The sequence below is a fragment of the Salvelinus fontinalis genome, chromosome 26 (assembly GCF_029448725.1).
Source record: "Salvelinus fontinalis isolate EN_2023a chromosome 26, ASM2944872v1, whole genome shotgun sequence".
NCBI lineage: Eukaryota > Metazoa > Chordata > Actinopteri > Salmoniformes > Salmonidae > Salvelinus > Salvelinus fontinalis.
Window position 1 is genome coordinate 24,135,181 of NC_074690.1, and position 19,831 is coordinate 24,155,011.

Genomic DNA, 19,831 nt, shown 5'->3' on the forward strand with positions numbered 1-19,831 from the left:
AAAAAACACTTTATATCAGAGTTGTCTTGAGACGGCTATGAATGAGGCTAGTAATCAAAGTCCCTCTGTCTATCTTGAAAACAGGTGGCTGACGTCAACAACTCTCATCGAATATTCAAATATATATACAAATATTGCGATGTATCCACCAATCCAGAGAAAGAATAAACGGGATCTAGGAACTCTGCAGAGTGGATTTGTGGAAAACGACTACCCATAGTTTGGGTGGAGAGAAAAGTATCTTGACGATACATCCACAATCTTTGTCTAAACATCTAATTCATTTTAGGAAGGTGTTCCTGTGTTGCGGGCATATTATCTGTTGTGCCCATGAAAACTGCGACCAGCGACTCGTCTTAATCACCTTTTGTTGCAACAAATTAAAACGGGGGAAATAATAAGAACAGTCATCAAATTTGCGAGAATTACTCACAAACTCCACAATTAAACAATCCCGCTACACAACGACGCCATCTTGGTCCATGTTTTGCCCTTCGAAAACTTCCCGATGTGTCATAATCGTCATACCACGTTTACCCAATCATATTTGGTGTTATTACCAGTTTAGCCAATAAAAAATTAGATTGTACAACACTAAAATGAATAGTCCGCTAATTCTAAATAGCAAACCGCAGCTTGTGTAGATCTATAAACAGCATGAACCCACTCATACCTATAACAGTGAGTGACTTGGCCCATTGCATGTATTGGTTTGTCTGTAATCTGCGCAGATGCCACGTTAACATGTCCAATTCAATTTCAATGTGTCAACTACTTACAGCATGAGAGGATATGGATGTGCAGCTAACCAAATCGTGCTGACGTTATGATAGTAAAGCTGTTCAGCGTATAGTATTCTGATATGCACGTGCATGGATGAATACCAATTAGAAATATTGTCGCTAAATTAAGGAAATAATGTTTAGGCAGAGTAAAACAGTTCTCCAGAAACTTCGAAATCTACGGTGAGTATACATTAGCTAGCCAGCTAGCCCTTGATCATGACTCAGTTACATCACATTGCACATAACCGTATGATCTTTATGAGTAAATCTCACGGCCGGCACCAGAACAAATCCGTTGAACGGGCATTTGATTTCCATAGGGTGGATGTTTTTTTTTTACGGGACCTTCTATGTGGATATAGGCTATAACCTGGTGGGGGGAAAAAACGTACAGTTGAAGTCGGAAGTTTACATACACCTTAGCCAAATACATTTAAACTCAGTTTTTCACAATTCCTGACATTTAATCCTAGTAAAATATGTCCTGTCTTAGGTCAGTTAGGATCACCACTTTATTTTAAGTGAAATGTCAGAATAATAGGAGAGAGAATGATTGATTTCAGCTTTTATTTTTGTTACATTCCCAGTGGGTCAGAAGTTTACATACATTCAATTAGTAATTGGTAGCATTGCCTTTAATTTGTTTAACTTGGGTCAAACGTTTTGTGTAGCCTTCCACAAGCTTCCCATAATAAGTTGGGTGAATTTTGGCCCATTCCTTCTGACAGCTGGTGGAACTGAGTCAGGTTTGTAGACCTCCTTGCTCACACACACTTTTTCATTTCTGCCCACAAATGTTCTATAGGATTGAGGTCAGGGCTTTGTGCTGGCCACTCCAATACCTTGACTTTGCTGTCCTTAAGCCATTTTGCAACAACTTTGGAAGTATGCTTGGGGTCATTGTCAATTTGGAAGACCAATTTGCGACCAAGCTTTACTTCCTGACTGTCTTGATGTTGCTTCAATATATCCACATCATTTTCTTTCCTCATGATGCCATCTATTTTGTGAAGTGCACCAGCCCCTCCTGCAGCAAAGCACCCCCACATGATGCTGCCACCCCCGTGCTTCACAGTTGGGATGGTGTTCTTTGGCTTGCAAGCCTCGCCCTTTTTCCTCCAAACATAATGATTTTCATTATGGCCAAACGGTTCTATTTTTGTTTCATCAGACCAGAGGACATTTCTCCAAAAAGTACAATCTTTGTCCCCATGTGCAGTTGAAAACCATAGTCTGGCTTTTTAATGGCAGTTTTGGAGGAGTGGCTTCTCCTTGCTGAGCGGCCTTTCAGGTTATGTCAATATAGGACTCGTTTTACTGTGGATATAGATACTTTTGTACCTGTTTCCTCCAGCATCTTCACAAGGTCCTTTGCTGTTGTTCTGGGATTGATTTGCACTTTTTCGCACCAAAGTATATTTATCTCTAGGAGACAGAACGCATCTCCTTCCTGAGCGGTATGACAGCTGCGTGGTCCCATGGTGTTCATACTTGCGTACTATTGTTTGTACAGATGAACGTGGTAGCTTCAGGCTTTTTGAAATTGCTCCCAAGGATGAACCAGACTTGTGGAGGTCTACAATTTTTTTTTCTGAGGTCTTGGCTGATTTCTTTTGATTTTCCCATGATGTCAAGCAAAGAGGCACTGAGTTTGAAGGTAGGTCTTGAAATACATCCACAGGTACACCTCCAATTGACTCAAATGATGTCAATTAGCCTATCAGAAGCTTCTAAAGCCATGACATAATTTTCTGGAGTTTTCCAAGCTGTTTAAAGGCAGAGTCAATTTAGTGTATGTAAACTTCTGACCCACTGGAATTGTGATACAGTGAATTATAAGTGAAATAATCTGTCTGTAAACAATTGTTGGAACAATTAGTTGTGTCATGCGCAAAGTACATGTCCTAACTGACTTGCCAAAACTATGGTTTGTTGACAAGAATTTTGTGGCGTGGTTGAAAAACGAGTTTTAATGACTCCAACCTAAGTGTATGTAAACTTCTGACTTCAACTGTATATATAGGTGATTCTGCAACTACGGGCACTTCTATGTCCTCGGGGTCAAATCTTTTTTTAAATATATGTTAAATTCATACTACAATCGCCCCATATTTTTTAACACATCTATCAAGTATTTTATCTACTTTTCAGTTGCATTTTTTTGACCTACATTTTACTGTTTTGCCCTTGTCCCTTACCCAGACTTTTGAGCTTCTACTATGTTGTTCTATGAGAAAACATTATATGTGTAATTATTAATGTTATCTACTAGAGAAAGAGTCAATTAAATAAAATCTATATCAATATGTATTGAGAGTATGCCCTTTATATTGTTATTTATACAAAATATACCTGTCCTTTGGTAATGGTGTAATTTCCACCACTGAGGGAAAGTTCCTCATTAATATAGTTTTGTCAAGAGCATGTTAATTTAGTTACCATGAAAAATGGCTGCAGTGGGCAGTTGTTCCAGATGTGATGTCCAAAAGTTGAAGAAAAAGCTAGGTAAATATTGCTTGTGTAGAGAATATTTTTTTGTCAGTCATTTCCAAGCAGTCTATGATTTCTTTAAATTGTGGTATAATTTTGAAAAAAATTCTATATTTGATGTATTTATTGTAAACTACAGTACCTGTCAAAAGTTTGGACACACCCACTCATTCAAGGGTTTTTCTTTATTTTTACTATTTTCTACATTGTAGAATAATAGTGAAGACATCAAAACTATGAAATAACACCTATGGAATCATATAGTTAATAAATCCTCTACAGGATCGGTGGGTCCCCTGCGGGATGGTTGAGCTAACGTAGGCTAATGTGATTAGCACGAGGTTGTAAGTAACAAGAACATTTCCCAGGACATAGACATATCTGATAATGTCAGAAGCTTAAATTCTTGTTAATCTAACTGCACTGTCCAATTTACAGTAGATATTACAGTGAAATAATACCATGCTATTGTTTGAGGAGAGTGCACAGTTATGAACTTGAAAATGTATTAATAAACCAATTAGGCACATTTGGGCAGTCTTGATACAAAAGTTTGAACAGAAATGCAATGGTTCATTGAATTAGTCTAAAACTTTGCACAAACACTGCTGCCATCTAGTGGCCAACATCTAAATGGCGTCTGGGCTGGCATAATACCTTATGGTCTTTTTCTTGCATTTCAAAGATGAAGGTACAAAAACAAAAAAAACATGTTTTTATCTTTTACCAGATCGAATGTGTTTTATTCTCCTACATGAATTTAACATTTCCACAAACTTCAAAGTGTTTCCTTTCAAATGGTATCATCTGATGCAAGCCAGCAATGATCTCTCTCTTGGCAAATCCAGTTTCCAGGGGCAGAATCCTTCATGGAGGTTCAGGAGCACCTCAGCAACAGAGAGGGCATTGCAGTACCAGGCAGGACAGAAGATCCATGGCTTCACAGTTAAGGAGGTAAAATGCCAGGCCAAAAACTAAAATGTGAATCCCTTTGGGTCAATAGGATTGGAAAACACAGACCCACAACAAGAGTAAAATCCTGATCTGATAAATTCACATACACTTCTAGTCAAGGTTTAGCATAAAATCAGGATAAATGGGATCTTATCTTCCTGTGTTTTGGCAGGTGGTTACTGTTCCTGACCTGTTCCTTACAGCTGTCAAACTGACCCATGACAACACAGGCGCCCAGTATCTACACGCAGCTAGAGATGACAAGAACAATCTCTTTAGGTAATAATCCCACATTTGCGGAAGTATGCTTTATTTGACTAAGTTTGTATGTTAAAATGGAACCTCGTCCCCAGACTCAATTGCTTCCCTTACAGAGATAGAGAGCCGGCTGGTTGAAGAGATTAGATCAAATTAAATGTTCTAGTTTAGTAATAAAATACTTATTCTAAGCCAGTGCTATTTCTAACGACAGTGTTTCCATCTCTTGTCGTAACACCTCTGCAGTGTTCAGCTCAGGACGACCCCAATGGACAACACAGGGGTCCCACACATCCTGGAACACACAGTGTTGTGTGGCTCAGAGAAGTACCCCTGCAGAGACCCCTTTTTCAAGATGCTCAACAGATCCCTCTCCACCTTCATGAATGCATTCACAGGTACTGTGTGTGTGTGTGTGTGTGTGTGTGTGTGTGTGTGTGTGTGTGTGTGTGTGTGTGTGTGTGTGTGTGTGTGTGTGTGTGTGCGCGCACGCATGGTGTCTGAAATGTCATTGTTTTTTTTCTCCACAGCTAGTGATTTCACTATGTATCCATTCTCCACACAAAACGGGAAAGACTTCCAGAATCTCCTCTCCGTGTATCTGGATGCAGTGTTTTTCCCTTGTCTACGAGAACTTGATTTTTGGTAAGTGTGGTGTTTTAAATAGCTGCCTCTTTAATCAAAATCAGTGACATCAGAAGTCTGCATTCATATCCTTGTGTTTTGTTAAAGGCAGGAGGGATGGAGACTGGAGAATGAAGACCCTACAGATCCTACTTCCCCGCTGGTCTTCAAAGGAGTTGTCTTCAATGAAATGAAGGGAGCTTTTGTGAGTTACTTCGTTCCAAACTATTTATTTAGAGATTTGTTATTTAGATTTATTGTGATTAATTTGTGAGAATTACAGAATAATTTGGTCAGGAGATGGACAAATAGAAGTCACATTGGAATCTCACATTTCCTCTCTGTGATTTCAGTCAGACAACGAGAGGGTATATTCCCAGCACCTGCAGAACAAGCTCTATCCTGACCACACATATGGTGTGGTGTCTGGAGGGGAACCCCTGGCCATCCCTGACCTCTCCTGGGAACAACTGAAGCACTTCCACGCTACACACTACCACCCCAGCAATGCAAGGTACAGTACACTGTGACATGCACAATACACCACCACCACCATGCTTCAACACTAGCTACTACTCATTGTGATACACCATGACCTGTACAGTATACTGTGACATGCACAATACACCACCACCACCATGCTTCAACACTAGCTACTGCTCATTGTGATACACCATGACCTGTACAGTACACTGTCACACATTACCACTTAGCAATGCACGGCACAACACACTGTCACACACCCCAATATTATATACTCGGTACAGTAGCATTGTGTCTTGTCACACAACTCTGTTGGGCTTTGGCAGTAACATGGTTTCCCCTTTTCTGCTCCTCAGGTTCTTCACCTACGGGGATCTGCCCTTAGAGCAGCACTTGAAACAGATCCAGGAGGAGGCTCTGTCCAAGTTTGAGCGCACTGAGCCTGACACTGCTGTCCCTAACCAACCCCACTGGGACAGGCCTGTGCGTCTGCCTATTCAGTATCACTGTAGTTCTTTCAGTACCTGCTGTCAGATATTAGTTTATTCATCATCAGCTCCCAGATATTACAAATCTATGCACTCCACTTGAGCAACTTTGGCAAGGTCTATGGTTTGGAAGTTTGAATTCATTTCACCGTAATGCTTATTTGAATGATCTTGATAAGGTCCTGTTTGATGTTTTAATGTCCGTTTTTTTATGTGTGACAACAAAGACATTTCCACATTTGTGTGGACAGAAGTGTTTCTAATTGTAATGGACTTTTCCACAGAGAGAGGACCATGTGACCTGCAGTCCCGATGCTATGGCTCCTGATGCAGCCAAACAGAACACGCTGTGTATGAGCTACCTGCTAGGAGAGTACGTAATACTGAGCTACTGCAACACTATTAGTTTTTTCTCTAAAATTATTTCTGGGATAGTATACATTGATTTGTTTTAAAGTGACTTTAACCTCAATTGTTGCATTCATGATTTACATATGCATTTTGGTCATTTAAAATCAGTAAGCGATGCAGTAGTGGTCTCATTCAGGTGTCCTTCTCTCTGCAGTATCACAGACACATTTGAGGGCTTCACCCTGAGCCTGCTGTCCTCTCTGATGATCTCTGGACCCAACTCTCCCTTCTACAAGACCCTCATAGAACCCAAGATAGGAACAGACTTCTCCTCTGTCGTAGGGTGGGTTAACCTCTTTGGAGACGGATTTAGAAGCAAATGAACATTGATAAAACACTTTAAAAAGACATAGTCCCAGAATACAGGCACTTTATCTCAATGAAGTTAAAGAACTTGTGAGGTACACATTGGCATAGCTCTTTGAAATGTTGATATATACTGAACAGTAAAATGCTTTATTTACCAGTATCTGTTATTTTCCAGATATGATGGGAGCACCAAAGAGGCATCATTCAGCATAGGCTTGCAAGGAATGGCTGAAGAAGACACTGAGAAAGTCAAGCAAATCATTGTCCAAACCATTGATGAGATCATTGCGTAAGTATACTGCTGATGTGTTATGTACAGTAACACTATCATCACAATAATGTAATCTAACTGTACTTCTCTCCTAACGATGCAGTTATGGATTTGAGGAGGAGAGGATAGAGGCCCTGCTTCATAAGATTGAAATCCAGATGAAACATCAGTCTACCAGCTTCGGGTTGTCACTGGCTTCAGTGAGTACAAGGCCACAGTTTGTCTGGTGTCTCCACTGTGATGTTTTAACCATGAACATTTTGTTTTCTATACACACACACACACACACACACACACACACACACACACACACACACACACACACACACACACACACTCTAAACAGAGGTGAAATGTGAAGGGAATTGAATTGTATATGAAGACAGACTTAAGAATACCATAGTGATTGTCCTGGGAGCAGCATCTCCTGTATACAGTATGACCATATTAACCCTCTGGTAAGTTTACTATTCCATTAGTCAGCACCTCTCTAACTATACTGAACAAAAATATAAACTCAACATGTAAAGTGTTGGTCAGATGTTTCATGTGTTGAAATAAAAGATCCTAGAAATGTTCCAAATGCACAAAAAGCTTATTTCTCTAAAATGTTGTGTACAAATTAGTTTACATCCCTGTTAGAGAGCATTTCCCCTTTGCCAAGATAAGCCATCCACCTGACAGGTATGCATATCAAGAAGCTGATTAAACAGCATGATCATTACACAGGTGTAACTTGTGCTGGGGACAATAAAAGGCCACTCTAAAATGTGCAGTTTTGTCACAAAACACAATGCCACAGATGTCTCAAGTTTTGAGGGAGTGTGCAATTGGCATGCTGACTGCAGGAGTGTCCACCAGAGCTGTTGCCAGAGAATTGAATGTCCATTTCTCAGTATGGCAGTATATCCAACCGGCCTCACAACCACAGACCACATGTAACCACTCCACCCCAGGACCTTCACATCTTGCTTCTTCACCTGCGGATTGTCTGAGACCAGCTACCTGGACAGCTGATGAAACTGATGAGTATTTCAGTCTGTAATAAAGCCCTTTTGCGGGGGAAAACAAATTCTAATTGGCTGGGCTCCCCAGTGGGTGGGCTGCAGCCCTGCCCAGTCATGTGATATCCATAGATTAGGATCTAAGGAATTTATTTCAATTGACAACTAAGTAAAATTGTTGTATTTTTGTTCAGTATATTTTTGGTGCGTGTCGTCAACTCATGCTTTATACTTGTCTCTGCAGAACATACAGTAGCTTCCTGCTGGAACTACAATGGACACACACACATACCTAGGTGCTGCTCATTAAATTAGTATGACATTTTACCCTGTCTGTTGTCTTTCTGCTAACAGTACATAGCTTCCTGTTGGAACCATGATGGAGACCCGGTCCAGCTGCTGAAGATCAGCGACAGTGTGGCCCAGTTCAGACAAGCCCTGAAGGACAACCCTCGCTTCCTCCAGGAGAAAGTCCTACACTACTTCAAGGTGAGAGACCAGACAGGAGAAATAAGTTGAGTTGAGTTTCTTTCAGTATACATAGCATCTGAATAGCCTATGTAACAGTAAGTTGTAATGGGATAAAGCAGTCTAATCAAGAAAGTTGATGTCATAATGCAGGGGTCATAGACCAGGGGGTTGTTGAAAGAAGAAAATGACTTCAGACTGTTTCAGTGTTACTGGTCATGTCATGGTAATGTCATGTCACATTAGCATCTTGTTTGTGCCCATGCAGGACAACACTCACAGGCTGACTCTGTCTATGAGTCCTGATGAGGCGTACCTGGAGAAACAGGTCAAAGCAGAGGAGGAGAAACTCCAGAAGAAGGTACAGGCTTTGTCTGAGAGTGACAAGAAAGACATCTATGAGAAAGGTAAGTTATACGCCAACGGGTTGCCTGACAACATCACGAAAAAGATGCATTCTCATCGATGGGGCAGAAGGTTGTGTGTTATGAATCTGAACGGTCAGATAGCTAGCAACAATGACAAGAAGCTGTCATGTGGCTTGTTTCAGCTAGTTGTATCTTGTTCTTGGTACTACACTACATGACCAAAAAGTATGTGGACAGCTGCTTGTCGAACATCTCATTCCAAAATCATGGGCATTAATATGGAGTTGGTCCCCCTTTGCTGCTATAACAGCCTCCACTTTTCCACTAGATGTTGGAACATTGATACGGGGACTTGCTTCCATTCAGCCACGAGCATTAGTGAGGTCAGACACTGATGTTGGGCAATTAGGCCTGGTTTTGCAGTCAGCGTTCCAATTCATCCCGAAGGTGTTCGATGGGGATCAAATCAAATTGTATTGGTCACATACACATGCTTAGCAGATGTTACTGCGAGTGCAGCGAAGTGCTTGTGCTTCTAGTTCCGACAGTGCAGTAATATCTAACATGTAGTCTAACTATTCCACACAACTCCCTAATACACACAAGTCTAAGTAAAGGAATGGAATAAGAATATATACATATAAATATATGGATGAGCAATTTACAGAGCGGCATAGGCAAGATGCAATAGATGGTATAAAATACAGTATATACATATGAGATGAGTGATGCAAGATATATAAACATTATTAAAGTAGCATTATTAAAGTGACTACTGATCCATTAATTAAAGTGGCCAATGATTTCAAGTCTATGTAGGCAGCAGCCTCTCTGTGTTAGTGATGACTGTTTTAACAGCCTGATAGCCTTGAGATAGAAGCTGTTATTCAGTCTCTCGGTCCCAGCTTTGATGCACCTGTACTGACCTCGCCTTCTGGATGTTAGCGGGTGTGAACAGGCAGTAGCTCAGGTGGTTGTTTTCCTTGATGATCCTTCCTGTGATAGCGGATGCTGTAGGTGTCCTGGAGGGCAGGTAGTTTGCCCCCGATGATGCGTTGTGCAGACCGCACCACTGGAGGGCCTTGCGGTGTGGGCGGTGTAGTTGCCGTACCAGGCGGTGATACAGCCCAACAGGATGCTCTCAATTGTGCATCTGTAAAAGTTTGTGAGGGTTTTAGGTGACAAGCCACATTTCTTCAGCCTCCTGAGGTTGAACTGAAATGGTCCACCCACACAGACAGCGTGTTGAAGAAGGTGCAACAGCACCTCTTCAACACGCTGTCTGTGTGGGTGGACCATTTCAGTTTGTCCGTGATGTGTACGCCGAGAAACTTAAAACGTTCCACCTTCTCCACTACTGTCCCGTGGATGGGGGGTGCTCCCTCTGCTGTTTTCTGAAGTCCACAATCATCTCCTTTGTTTTGTTGACTACGGTTCAGTCATGTGGTCAGGTGCCACAAAGAGGGACTTAGGAAAATTACAATTGGAACTTGGTCAGGGCTCTGTGCAGGCCAGTCAAGTTCTTCCACACCGATCTCAACAAACCATTTCTGTATGGACCTCGCTTTGTGCACAGGGGCATTGTCATGTTGAAACAGGAAAGGGCCTTCTCCAAACTGTTGCCACGAAGTTGGAAGCACAGAATTGTCTAGAATGTCATTGTATGCTGCAGCATTAACATTTCCCTTCACTGGAATTAAGGGGCCTAGGCCGAACCATGAAAAACAGCCCCCGGCCATTATTCCTCCACCACGAAGCGTTACAGTTGCCACTATTTATTCGGGCAGGTAGCGTTCTTCTGGCATCCACCAAACCCAGATTAATCTGTCGGACTGCCTGATGGTGAAGTATGATTCATCACTCCAGAAAACGCGTTTCCACTGCCCCAGAGTCCAATGGCGGCGAGCTTTACACCACTCCAGCCGACGCTTGGCATTGCGCATGTTGATCTTAGTCTTGTGTGCGGCTGCCCGACGAACAGTTCTTGTGCTGACGTTGCTTCCAGAGGCAGTTTGGAACTCGGTAGTGAGTGTTGCAACTGAGGACAGATGATTTTTACGCGCTACACGTTTTCCCATTCTGTGAGCATGTGTGGCCTACCACTTCGCGGCTGAGTCGTTGTTGCCCCTAGACGTTTCCATTTCACAATAACAGCTCTTACAGTTGACCGGGACAGCTCTAGCATTTTACTAAATTTTACAAACTGACTTTTTGGAAAGGTGGCATCCTATGACGGTGCCACATTGTAAGTCACTGACCTCTTCATTAAGGCCGTTTTACTGCCAATGTTTGTCTATGGAGATTTCATGGCTGTGTGCTCGATTTTATACACCTGTCAGCAACGGGTGTGGCTGAAATTGCTGAATGCACTAATTTGAAGGGGTGTCCACATACTTTTGTATATATAGTGTAGGTCTTGTTTTGAGGTGTTTTGACTGATGTCATATCTAGGGCTAAAATGTGCTAGCTAGCTAACCAATATCTGTAACGATGTATTTGAGGGACACCAAGTGCTCATTGTGCAAATGTATTTATGTTTTCAATACACATTTCGAGACTAAATATAATTCACTTTTTCAATAGTCCTTGTCTTGCCCCAAAGTTGGGCACTCATTGGTTTTGTTGCTAAACAACCCACCCGTCTTTTAAGGAGAATGAAGAATACTCATTCACTTCATTATGAAAACTTTATAAACCGTTCATGATCATAACGTTTTTCAGTATTCTTGCACTAATTTATGACTTTCTATTCAGGTCTTGAGCTGCTATCGGTTCAGAGCAAGATCCAGGATGCCTCATGTCTCCCTGCCCTGAATGTGTCTGACATTGAGCCAACGATAGCAGTCACACCTGTAGAGATGGGCACTGCAGGTACAGTACTACCTGTAGTACACGCTGACGCTACACTCTAGTTACTCTAGGCTCCGAGATTACACTCTAATAGTGTTTCCCATCTCCAGTCCCCCCAACACTACATCTCCTGTCCTCCAGTACCCCCGACACTACATCTCCTCCTGTCCTTCAGTACCCCCGACACTACATCTCCTCCTGTCCTTCAGTACCCCCGACACTACATCTCCTCCTGTCCTTCAGTACCCCCGACACTACATCTCCTCCTGTCCTTCAGTACCCCCGACACTACATCTCCTCCTGTCCTCCAGTACCCCCGACACTACATCTCCTCCTGTCCTCCAGTACCCCCGACACTACATCTCCTCCTGTCCTCCAGTACCCCCGACACTACATGTCCTCCTGTACCCCCGACACTACATGTCCTCCTGTCCTCCAGTACCCCCGACACTACATGTCCTCCAGTACCCCCGACACTACATGTCCTCCAGTACCCCCGACACTACATCTCCTCCTGTCCTTCAGTACCCCCGACACTACACCTCCTCCTGTCCTTCAGTACCCCCGACACTACATCTCCTCTTGTCCTCCAGTACCACCGACACTACATCTCCTCTTGTCCTCCAGTACCCCCGACACTACATCTCCTCCTGTCCTCCAGTACCCCCGACACTACATCTCCTCCTGTCCTCCAGTACCCCCGACACTACATCTCCTCCTGTCCTCCAGTACCCCCGACACTACATCTCCTCCTGTCCTCCAGTACCCCCGACACTACATCTCCTCCTGTCCTCCAGTACCCCCGACACTACATCTCCTCCTGTCCTCCAGTACCCCCGACACTACATGTCCTCCAGTACCCCCGACACTACATGTCCTCCTGTCCTTCAGTACCCCCGACACTACATCTCCTCCAGTCCTCCAGTACCCCCGACACTACATGTCCTCCTGTACCCCCGACACTACATGTCCTCCTGTACCCCCGACACTACATGTCCTCCTGTACCCCCGACACTACATGTCCTCCAGTACCCCCGACACTACATGTCCTCCAGTACCCCCGACACTACATCTCCTCCTGTCCTTCAGTACCCCCGACACTACACCTCCTCCTGTCCTTCAGTACCCCCGACACTACATCTCCTCTTGTCCTCCAGTACCCCCGACACTACATCTCCTCTTGTCCTCCAGTACCCCCGACACTACATCTCCTCCTGTCCTCCAGTACCCCCGACACTACATCTCCTCCTGTCCTCCAGTACCCCCGACACTACATCTCCTCCTGTCCTCCAGTACCCCCGACACTACATCTCCTCCTGTCCTTCAGTACCCCCGACACTACATCTCCTCCTGTCCTCCAGTACCCCCGACACTACATCTCCTCCTGTCCTCCAGTACCCCCGACACTACATCTCCTCCTGTTCTCCAGTACCCCCGACACTACATCTCCTCCTGTCCTCCAGTACCCCCGACACTACATCTCCTCCTGTCCTCCAGTACCCCCGACACTACATCTCCTCCTGTCCTTCAGTACCCCCGACACTACATCTCCTCCTGTCCTCCAGTACCCCCGACACTACATCTCCTCCTGTCCTTCAGTACCCCCGACACTACATCACCTCCTGTCCTCCAGTACCCCCGACACTACATCTCCTCCTGTCCTCCAGTACCCCCGACACTACATCTCCTCTTGTCCTCCAGTACCACCGACACTACATCTCCTCTTGTCCTCCAGTACCCCCGACACTACATCTCCTCTTGTACTCCAGTACCACCGACACTACATCTCCTCTTGTCCTCCAGTACCCCCGACACTACATGTCCTCCTGTCCTCCAGTACCCCCGACACTACATCTCCTCCTGTCCTCCAGTACCCCCGACACTACATCTCCTCCAGTCCTCCAGTACCCCCGACACTACATCTCCTCCAGTCCTCCAGTACCCCCGACACTACATCTCCTCCTGTCCTCCAGTACCCCCGACACTACATTTCCTCCTGTCCTTCAGTACCCCCGACACTACATGTCCTCCAGTACCCCCGACACTACATCTCCTCCTGTCCTTCAGTACCCCCGACGCTACATCTCCTCCTGTCCTTCAGTACCCCCGACGCTACATCTCCTCCAGTACCCCCGACGCTACATGTCCTCCAGTACCCCCGACGCTACATGTCCTCCAGTACCCCCGACACTACATCTCCTCCTGTCCTCCAGTACCCCCGACACTACATCTCCTCCAGTACCCCAGTACACCCGACACTACATCTCCTCCAGTACCCCAGTACACCCGACACTACATCTCCTCCAGTACCCCCGATACTACATGTCCTCCAGTACCCCCGACACTAAATCTCCTCCTGTCCTCCAGTACCCCCGACACTACATGTCCTCCAGTACCCCCGACACTACATCTCCTCCTGTCCTCCAGTACCCCCGACACTACATGTCCTCCAATACCCCCGACACTACATGTCCTCCAGTACCCCCGACACTACATGTCCTCCAGTACCCCCGACACTACATGTCCTCCAGTACCCCCGACACTACATGTCCTCCAGTACCCCCGACACTACATGTCCTCCAGTACCCCCGACACTACATGTCCTCCAGTACCCCCGACACTACATGTCCTCCAGTACCCCCGACACTACATGTCCTCCAGTACCCCCGACACTACATGTCCTCCAGTACCCCCGACACTACATGTCCTCCTGTACCCCCGACACTACATGTCCTCCTGTACCCCCGACACTACATGTCCTCCTGTACCCCCGACACTACATGTCCTCCTGTACCCCCGACACTACATGTCCTCCAGTACCCCCGACACTACATGTCCTCCAGTACCCCCGACACTACATCTCCTCCAGTCCTCCAGTACCCCCGACACTACATGTCCTCCTGTACCCCCGACACTACATCTCCTCCTGTCCTCCAGTACCCCCGACACTACATCTCCTCCTGTCCTCCAGTACCCCCGACACTACATCTCCTCCTGTCCTCCAGTACCCCCGACACTACATCTCCTCCTGTCCTCCAGTACCCCCGACACTACATCTCCTCCTGTCCTCCAGTACCCCCGACACTACATCTCCTCCTGTCCTTCAGTACCCCCGACACTACATCTCCTCCTGTCCTCCAGTACCCCCGACACTACATCTCCTCCTGTCCTTCAGTACCCCCGACACTACATCTCCTCCTGTCCTCCAGTACCCCCGACACTACATCTCCTCCTGTCCTCCAGTACCCCCGACACTACATCTCCTCTTGTCCTCCAGTACCACCGACACTACATCTCCTCTTGTCCTCCAGTACCCCCGACACTACATCTCCTCTTGTCCTCCAGTACCACCGACACTACATCTCCTCTTGTCCTCCAGTACCCCCGACACTACATGTCCTCCTGTCCTCCAGTACCCCCGACACTACATCTCCTCCTGTCCTCCAGTACCCCCGACACTACATCTCCTCCAGTCCTCCAGTACCCCCGACACTACATCTCCTCCAGTCCTCCAGTACCCCCGACACTACATCTCCTCCTGTCCTCCAGTACCCCCGACACTACATTTCCTCCTGTCCTTCAGTACCCCCGACACTACATGTCCTCCAGTACCCCCGACACTACATCTCCTCCTGTCCTCCAGTACCCCCGACACTACATGTCCTCCAGTACCCCCGACACTACATCTCCTCCAGTCCTCCAGTACCCCCGACACTACATGTCCTCCTGTACCCCCGACACTACATGTCCTCCTGTACCCCCGACACTACATGTCCTCCTGTACCCCCGACACTACATGTCCTCCAGTACCCCCGACACTACATGTCCTCCAGTACCCCCGACACTACATCTCCTCCAGTCCTCCAGTACCCCCGACACTACATGTCCTCCTGTACCCCCGACACTACATCTCCTCCTGTCCTCCAGTACCCCCGACACTACATCTCCTCCTGTCCTCCAGTACCCCCGACACTACATCTCCTCCTGTCCTCCAGTACCCCCGACACTACATCTCCTCCTGTCCTCCAGTACCCCCGACACTACATCTCCTCCTGTCCTCCAGTACCCCCGACACTACATCTCCTCCTGTCCTTCAGTACCCCCGACACTACATCTCCTCCTGTCCTCCAGTACCCCCGACACTACATCTCCTCCTGTCCTTCAGTACCCCCGACACTACATCACCTCCTGTCCTCCAGTACCCCCGACACTACATCTCCTCCTGTCCTCCAGTACCCCCGACACTACATTTCCTCTTGTCCTCCAGTACCCCCGACACTACATCTCCTCTTGTCCTCCAGTACCACCGACACTACATCTCCTCTTGTCCTCCAGTACCCCCGACACTACATGTCCTCCTGTCCTCCAGTACCCCCGACACTACATCTCCTCCTGTCCTCCAGTACCCCCGACACTACATCTCCTCCAGTCCTCCAGTACCCCCGACACTACATCTCCTCCAGTCCTCCAGTACCCCCGACACTACATCTCCTCCTGTCCTCCAGTACCCCCGACACTACATTTCCTCCTGTCCTTCAGTACCCCCGACACTACATGTCCTCCAGTACCCCCGACACTACATCTCCTCCTGTCCTTCAGTACCCCCGACGCTACATCTCCTCCTGTCCTTCAGTACCCCCGACGCTACATCTCCTCCAGTACCCCCGACGCTACATGTCCTCCAGTACCCCCGACGCTACATGTCATCCAGTACCCCCGACACTACATCTCCTCCTGTCCTCCAGTACCCCCGACACTACATCTCCTCCAGTCCTCCAGTACCCCCGACACTACATCTCCTCCAGTACCCCAGTACCCCCGACACTACATCTCCTCCAGTACCCCCGACACTACATGTCCTCCAGTACCCCCGACACTAAATCTCCTCCTGTCCTCCAGTACCCCCGACACTACATGTCCTCCAGTACCCCCGACACTACATCTCCTCCTGTCCTCCAGTACCCCCGACACTACATGTCCTCCAATACCCCCGACACTACATGTCCTCCAGTACCCCCGACACTACATGTCCTCCAGTACCCCCGACACTACATGTCCTCCAGTACCCCCGACACTACATGTCCTCCAGTACCCCCGACACTACATGTCCTCCAGTACCCCCGACACTACATGTCCTCCAGTACCCCCGACACTACATGTCCTCCAGTACCCCCGACACTACATGTCCTCCAGTACCCCCGACACTACATGTCCTCCAGTACCCCCGACACTACATGTCCTCCAGTACCCCCGACACTACATGTCCTCCAGTACCCCCGACACTACATCTCCTCCTGTCCTCCAGTACCCCCGACACTACATGTCCTCCTGTCCTCCCGACACTACATGTCCTCCAGTACCCCCGACACTACATGTCCTCCAGTACCCCCGACACTACACCTCCTCCTGTCCTCCAGTACCCCCGACACTACATCTCCTCTTGTCCTCCAGTACCCCCGACACTACATCTCCTCCTGTCCTCCAGTACCCCCGACACTACATCTCCTCCTGTCCTCCAGTACCCCCGACACTACATCTCCTCCTGTCCTCCAGTACCCCCGACACTACATCTCCTCCTGTCCTTCAGTACCCCCGACACTACATCTCCTCCTGTCCTTCAGTACCCCCGACACTACATCTCCTCCTGTCCTCCAGTACCCCCGACACTACATCTCCTCCTGTCCTCCAGTACCCCCGACACTACATCTCCTCCTGTCCTCCAGTACCCCCGACACTACATCTCCTCCAGTCCTCCAGTACCCCCGACACTACATCTCCTCCTGTCCTCCAGTACCCCCGACACTACATCTCCTCCTGTCCTCCAGTACCCCCGACACTACATCTCCTCCAGTACCCCAGTACCCCCGACACTACATCTCCTCCAGTACCCCCGACACTACATGTCCTCCAGTACCCCCGACACTAAATCTCCTCCTGTCCTCCAGTACCCCCGACACTACATGTCCTCCAGTACCCCCGACACTACATCTCCTCCTGTCCTCCAGTACCCCCGACACTACATGTCCTCCAATACCCCCGACACTACATGTCCTCCAGTACCCCCGACACTACATGTCCTCCTGTCCTCCCGACACTACATGTCCTCCAGTACCCCCGACACTACATGTCCTCCAGTACCCCCGACACTACACCTCCTCCTGTCCTCCAGTACCCCCGACACTACATCTCCTCCTGTCCTCCAGTACCCCCGACACTACATCTCCTCCTGTCCTCCAGTACCCCCGACACTACATCTCCTCCTGTCCTCCAGTACCCCCGACACTACATCTCCTCCTGTCCTTCAGTACCCCCGACACTACATCTCCTCCTGTCCTTCAGTACCCCCGACACTACATCTCCTCCTGTCCTCCAGTACCCCCGACACTACATCTCCTCCTGTCCTCCAGTACCCCCGACACTACATCTCCTCCTGTCCTCCAGTACCCCCGACACTACATCTCCTCCAGTCCTCCAGTACCCCCGACACTACATCTCCTCCTGTCCTCCAGTACCCCCGACACTACATCTCCTCCTGTCCTCCAGTACCCCCGACACTACATCTCCTCCAGTACCCCAGTACCCCCGACACTACATCTCCTCCAGTACCCCCGACACTACATGTCCTCCAGTACCCCCGACACTAAATCTCCTCCTGTCCTCCAGTACCCCCGACACTACATGTCCTCCAGTACCCCCGACACTACATCTCCTCCTGTCCTCCAGTACCCCCGACACTACATGTCCTCCAATACCCCCGACACTACATGTCCTCCAATACCCCCGACACTACATGTCCTCCAGTACCCCCGACACTACATGTCCTCCAGTACCCCCGACACTACATGTCCTCCAGTACCCCCGACACTACATGTCCTCCAGTACCCCCGACACTACATGTCCTCCAGTACCCCCGACACTACATGTCCTCCAGTACCCCCGACACTACATGTCCTCCAGTACCCCCGACACTACATGTCCTCCAGTACCCCCGACACTACATGTCCTCCAGTACCCCCGACACTACATGTCCTCCAGTACCCCCGACACTACATCTCCTCCAGTACCCCCGACACTACATCTCCTCCAGTCCTCCAGTACCCCCGACACTACATGTCCTCCTGTCCTCCCGACACTACATGTCCTCCAGTACCCCCGACACTACATGTCCTCCAGTACCCCCGACACTACATCTCCTCCTGTCCTTCAGTACCCCCGACACTACACCTCCTCCTGTCCTCCAGTACCCCCGACACTACATCTCCTCTTGTCCTCCAGTACCCCCGACACTACATCTCCTCTTGTCCTCCAGTACCCCCGACACTACATCTCCTCCTGTCCTCCAGTACCCCCGACACTACATCTCCTCCTGTCCTCCAGTACCCCCGACACTACATCTCCTCCTGTCCTCCAGTACCCCCGACACTACATCTCCTCCTGTCCTTCAGTACCCCCGACACTACATCTCCTCCTGTCCTCCAGTACCCCCGACACTACATCTCCTCCTGTCCTCCAGTACCCCCGACACTACATCTCCTCCTGTCCTCCAGTACCCCCGACACTACATCTCCTCCTGTCCTCCAGTACCCCCGACACTACATCTCCTCCTGTCCTCCAGTACCCCCGACACTACATCTCCTCCTGTCCTCCAGTACCCCCGACACTACATCTCCTCCTGTCCTTCAGTACCCCCGACACTACATCACCTCCTGTCCTCCAGTACCCCCGACACTACATCTCCTCCTGTCCTCCAGTACCCCCGACACTACATCTCCTCCTGTCCTCCAGTACCCCCGACACTACATCTCCTCCTGTCCTCCAGTACCCCCGACACTACATCTCCTCCTGTCCTCCAGTACCCCCGACACTACATCTCCTCCTGTCCTCCAGTACCCCCGACACTACATCTCCTCCTGTCCTCCAGTACCCCCGACACTACATCACCTCCTGTCCTCCAGTACCCCCGACACTACATCTCCTCCTGTCCTCCAGTACCCCCGACACTACATCACCTCCTTTCCTCCAGTACCCCCGACACTACATCTCCTCCTGTCCTCCAGTACCCCCGACA

The 19,831-nt window shown here is 48.1% G+C and overlaps 1 protein-coding gene across 1 annotated transcript in view; it reads left to right on the forward strand.

Moving 5' to 3' along the window:
• Positions 1-737: 737 nt before the first annotated feature.
• The window catches only part of LOC129823975 (presequence protease, mitochondrial-like), a 28,219-nt gene continuing 9,125 nt past the window's right edge, over positions 738-19,831 (forward strand). The window contains 15 exon segments of the mRNA XM_055883165.1: positions 738-965; positions 4,124-4,229; positions 4,402-4,508; positions 4,734-4,885; positions 5,018-5,132; positions 5,220-5,316; positions 5,465-5,625; positions 5,951-6,077; positions 6,367-6,455; positions 6,648-6,776; positions 6,978-7,091; positions 7,177-7,273; positions 8,432-8,566; positions 8,814-8,952; positions 11,668-11,784. Of these exon segments, the coding sequence (XP_055739140.1) occupies positions 919-965; positions 4,124-4,229; positions 4,402-4,508; positions 4,734-4,885; positions 5,018-5,132; positions 5,220-5,316; positions 5,465-5,625; positions 5,951-6,077; positions 6,367-6,455; positions 6,648-6,776; positions 6,978-7,091; positions 7,177-7,273; positions 8,432-8,566; positions 8,814-8,952; positions 11,668-11,784 (1,732 nt within the window). The 5' untranslated portion in view covers positions 738-918.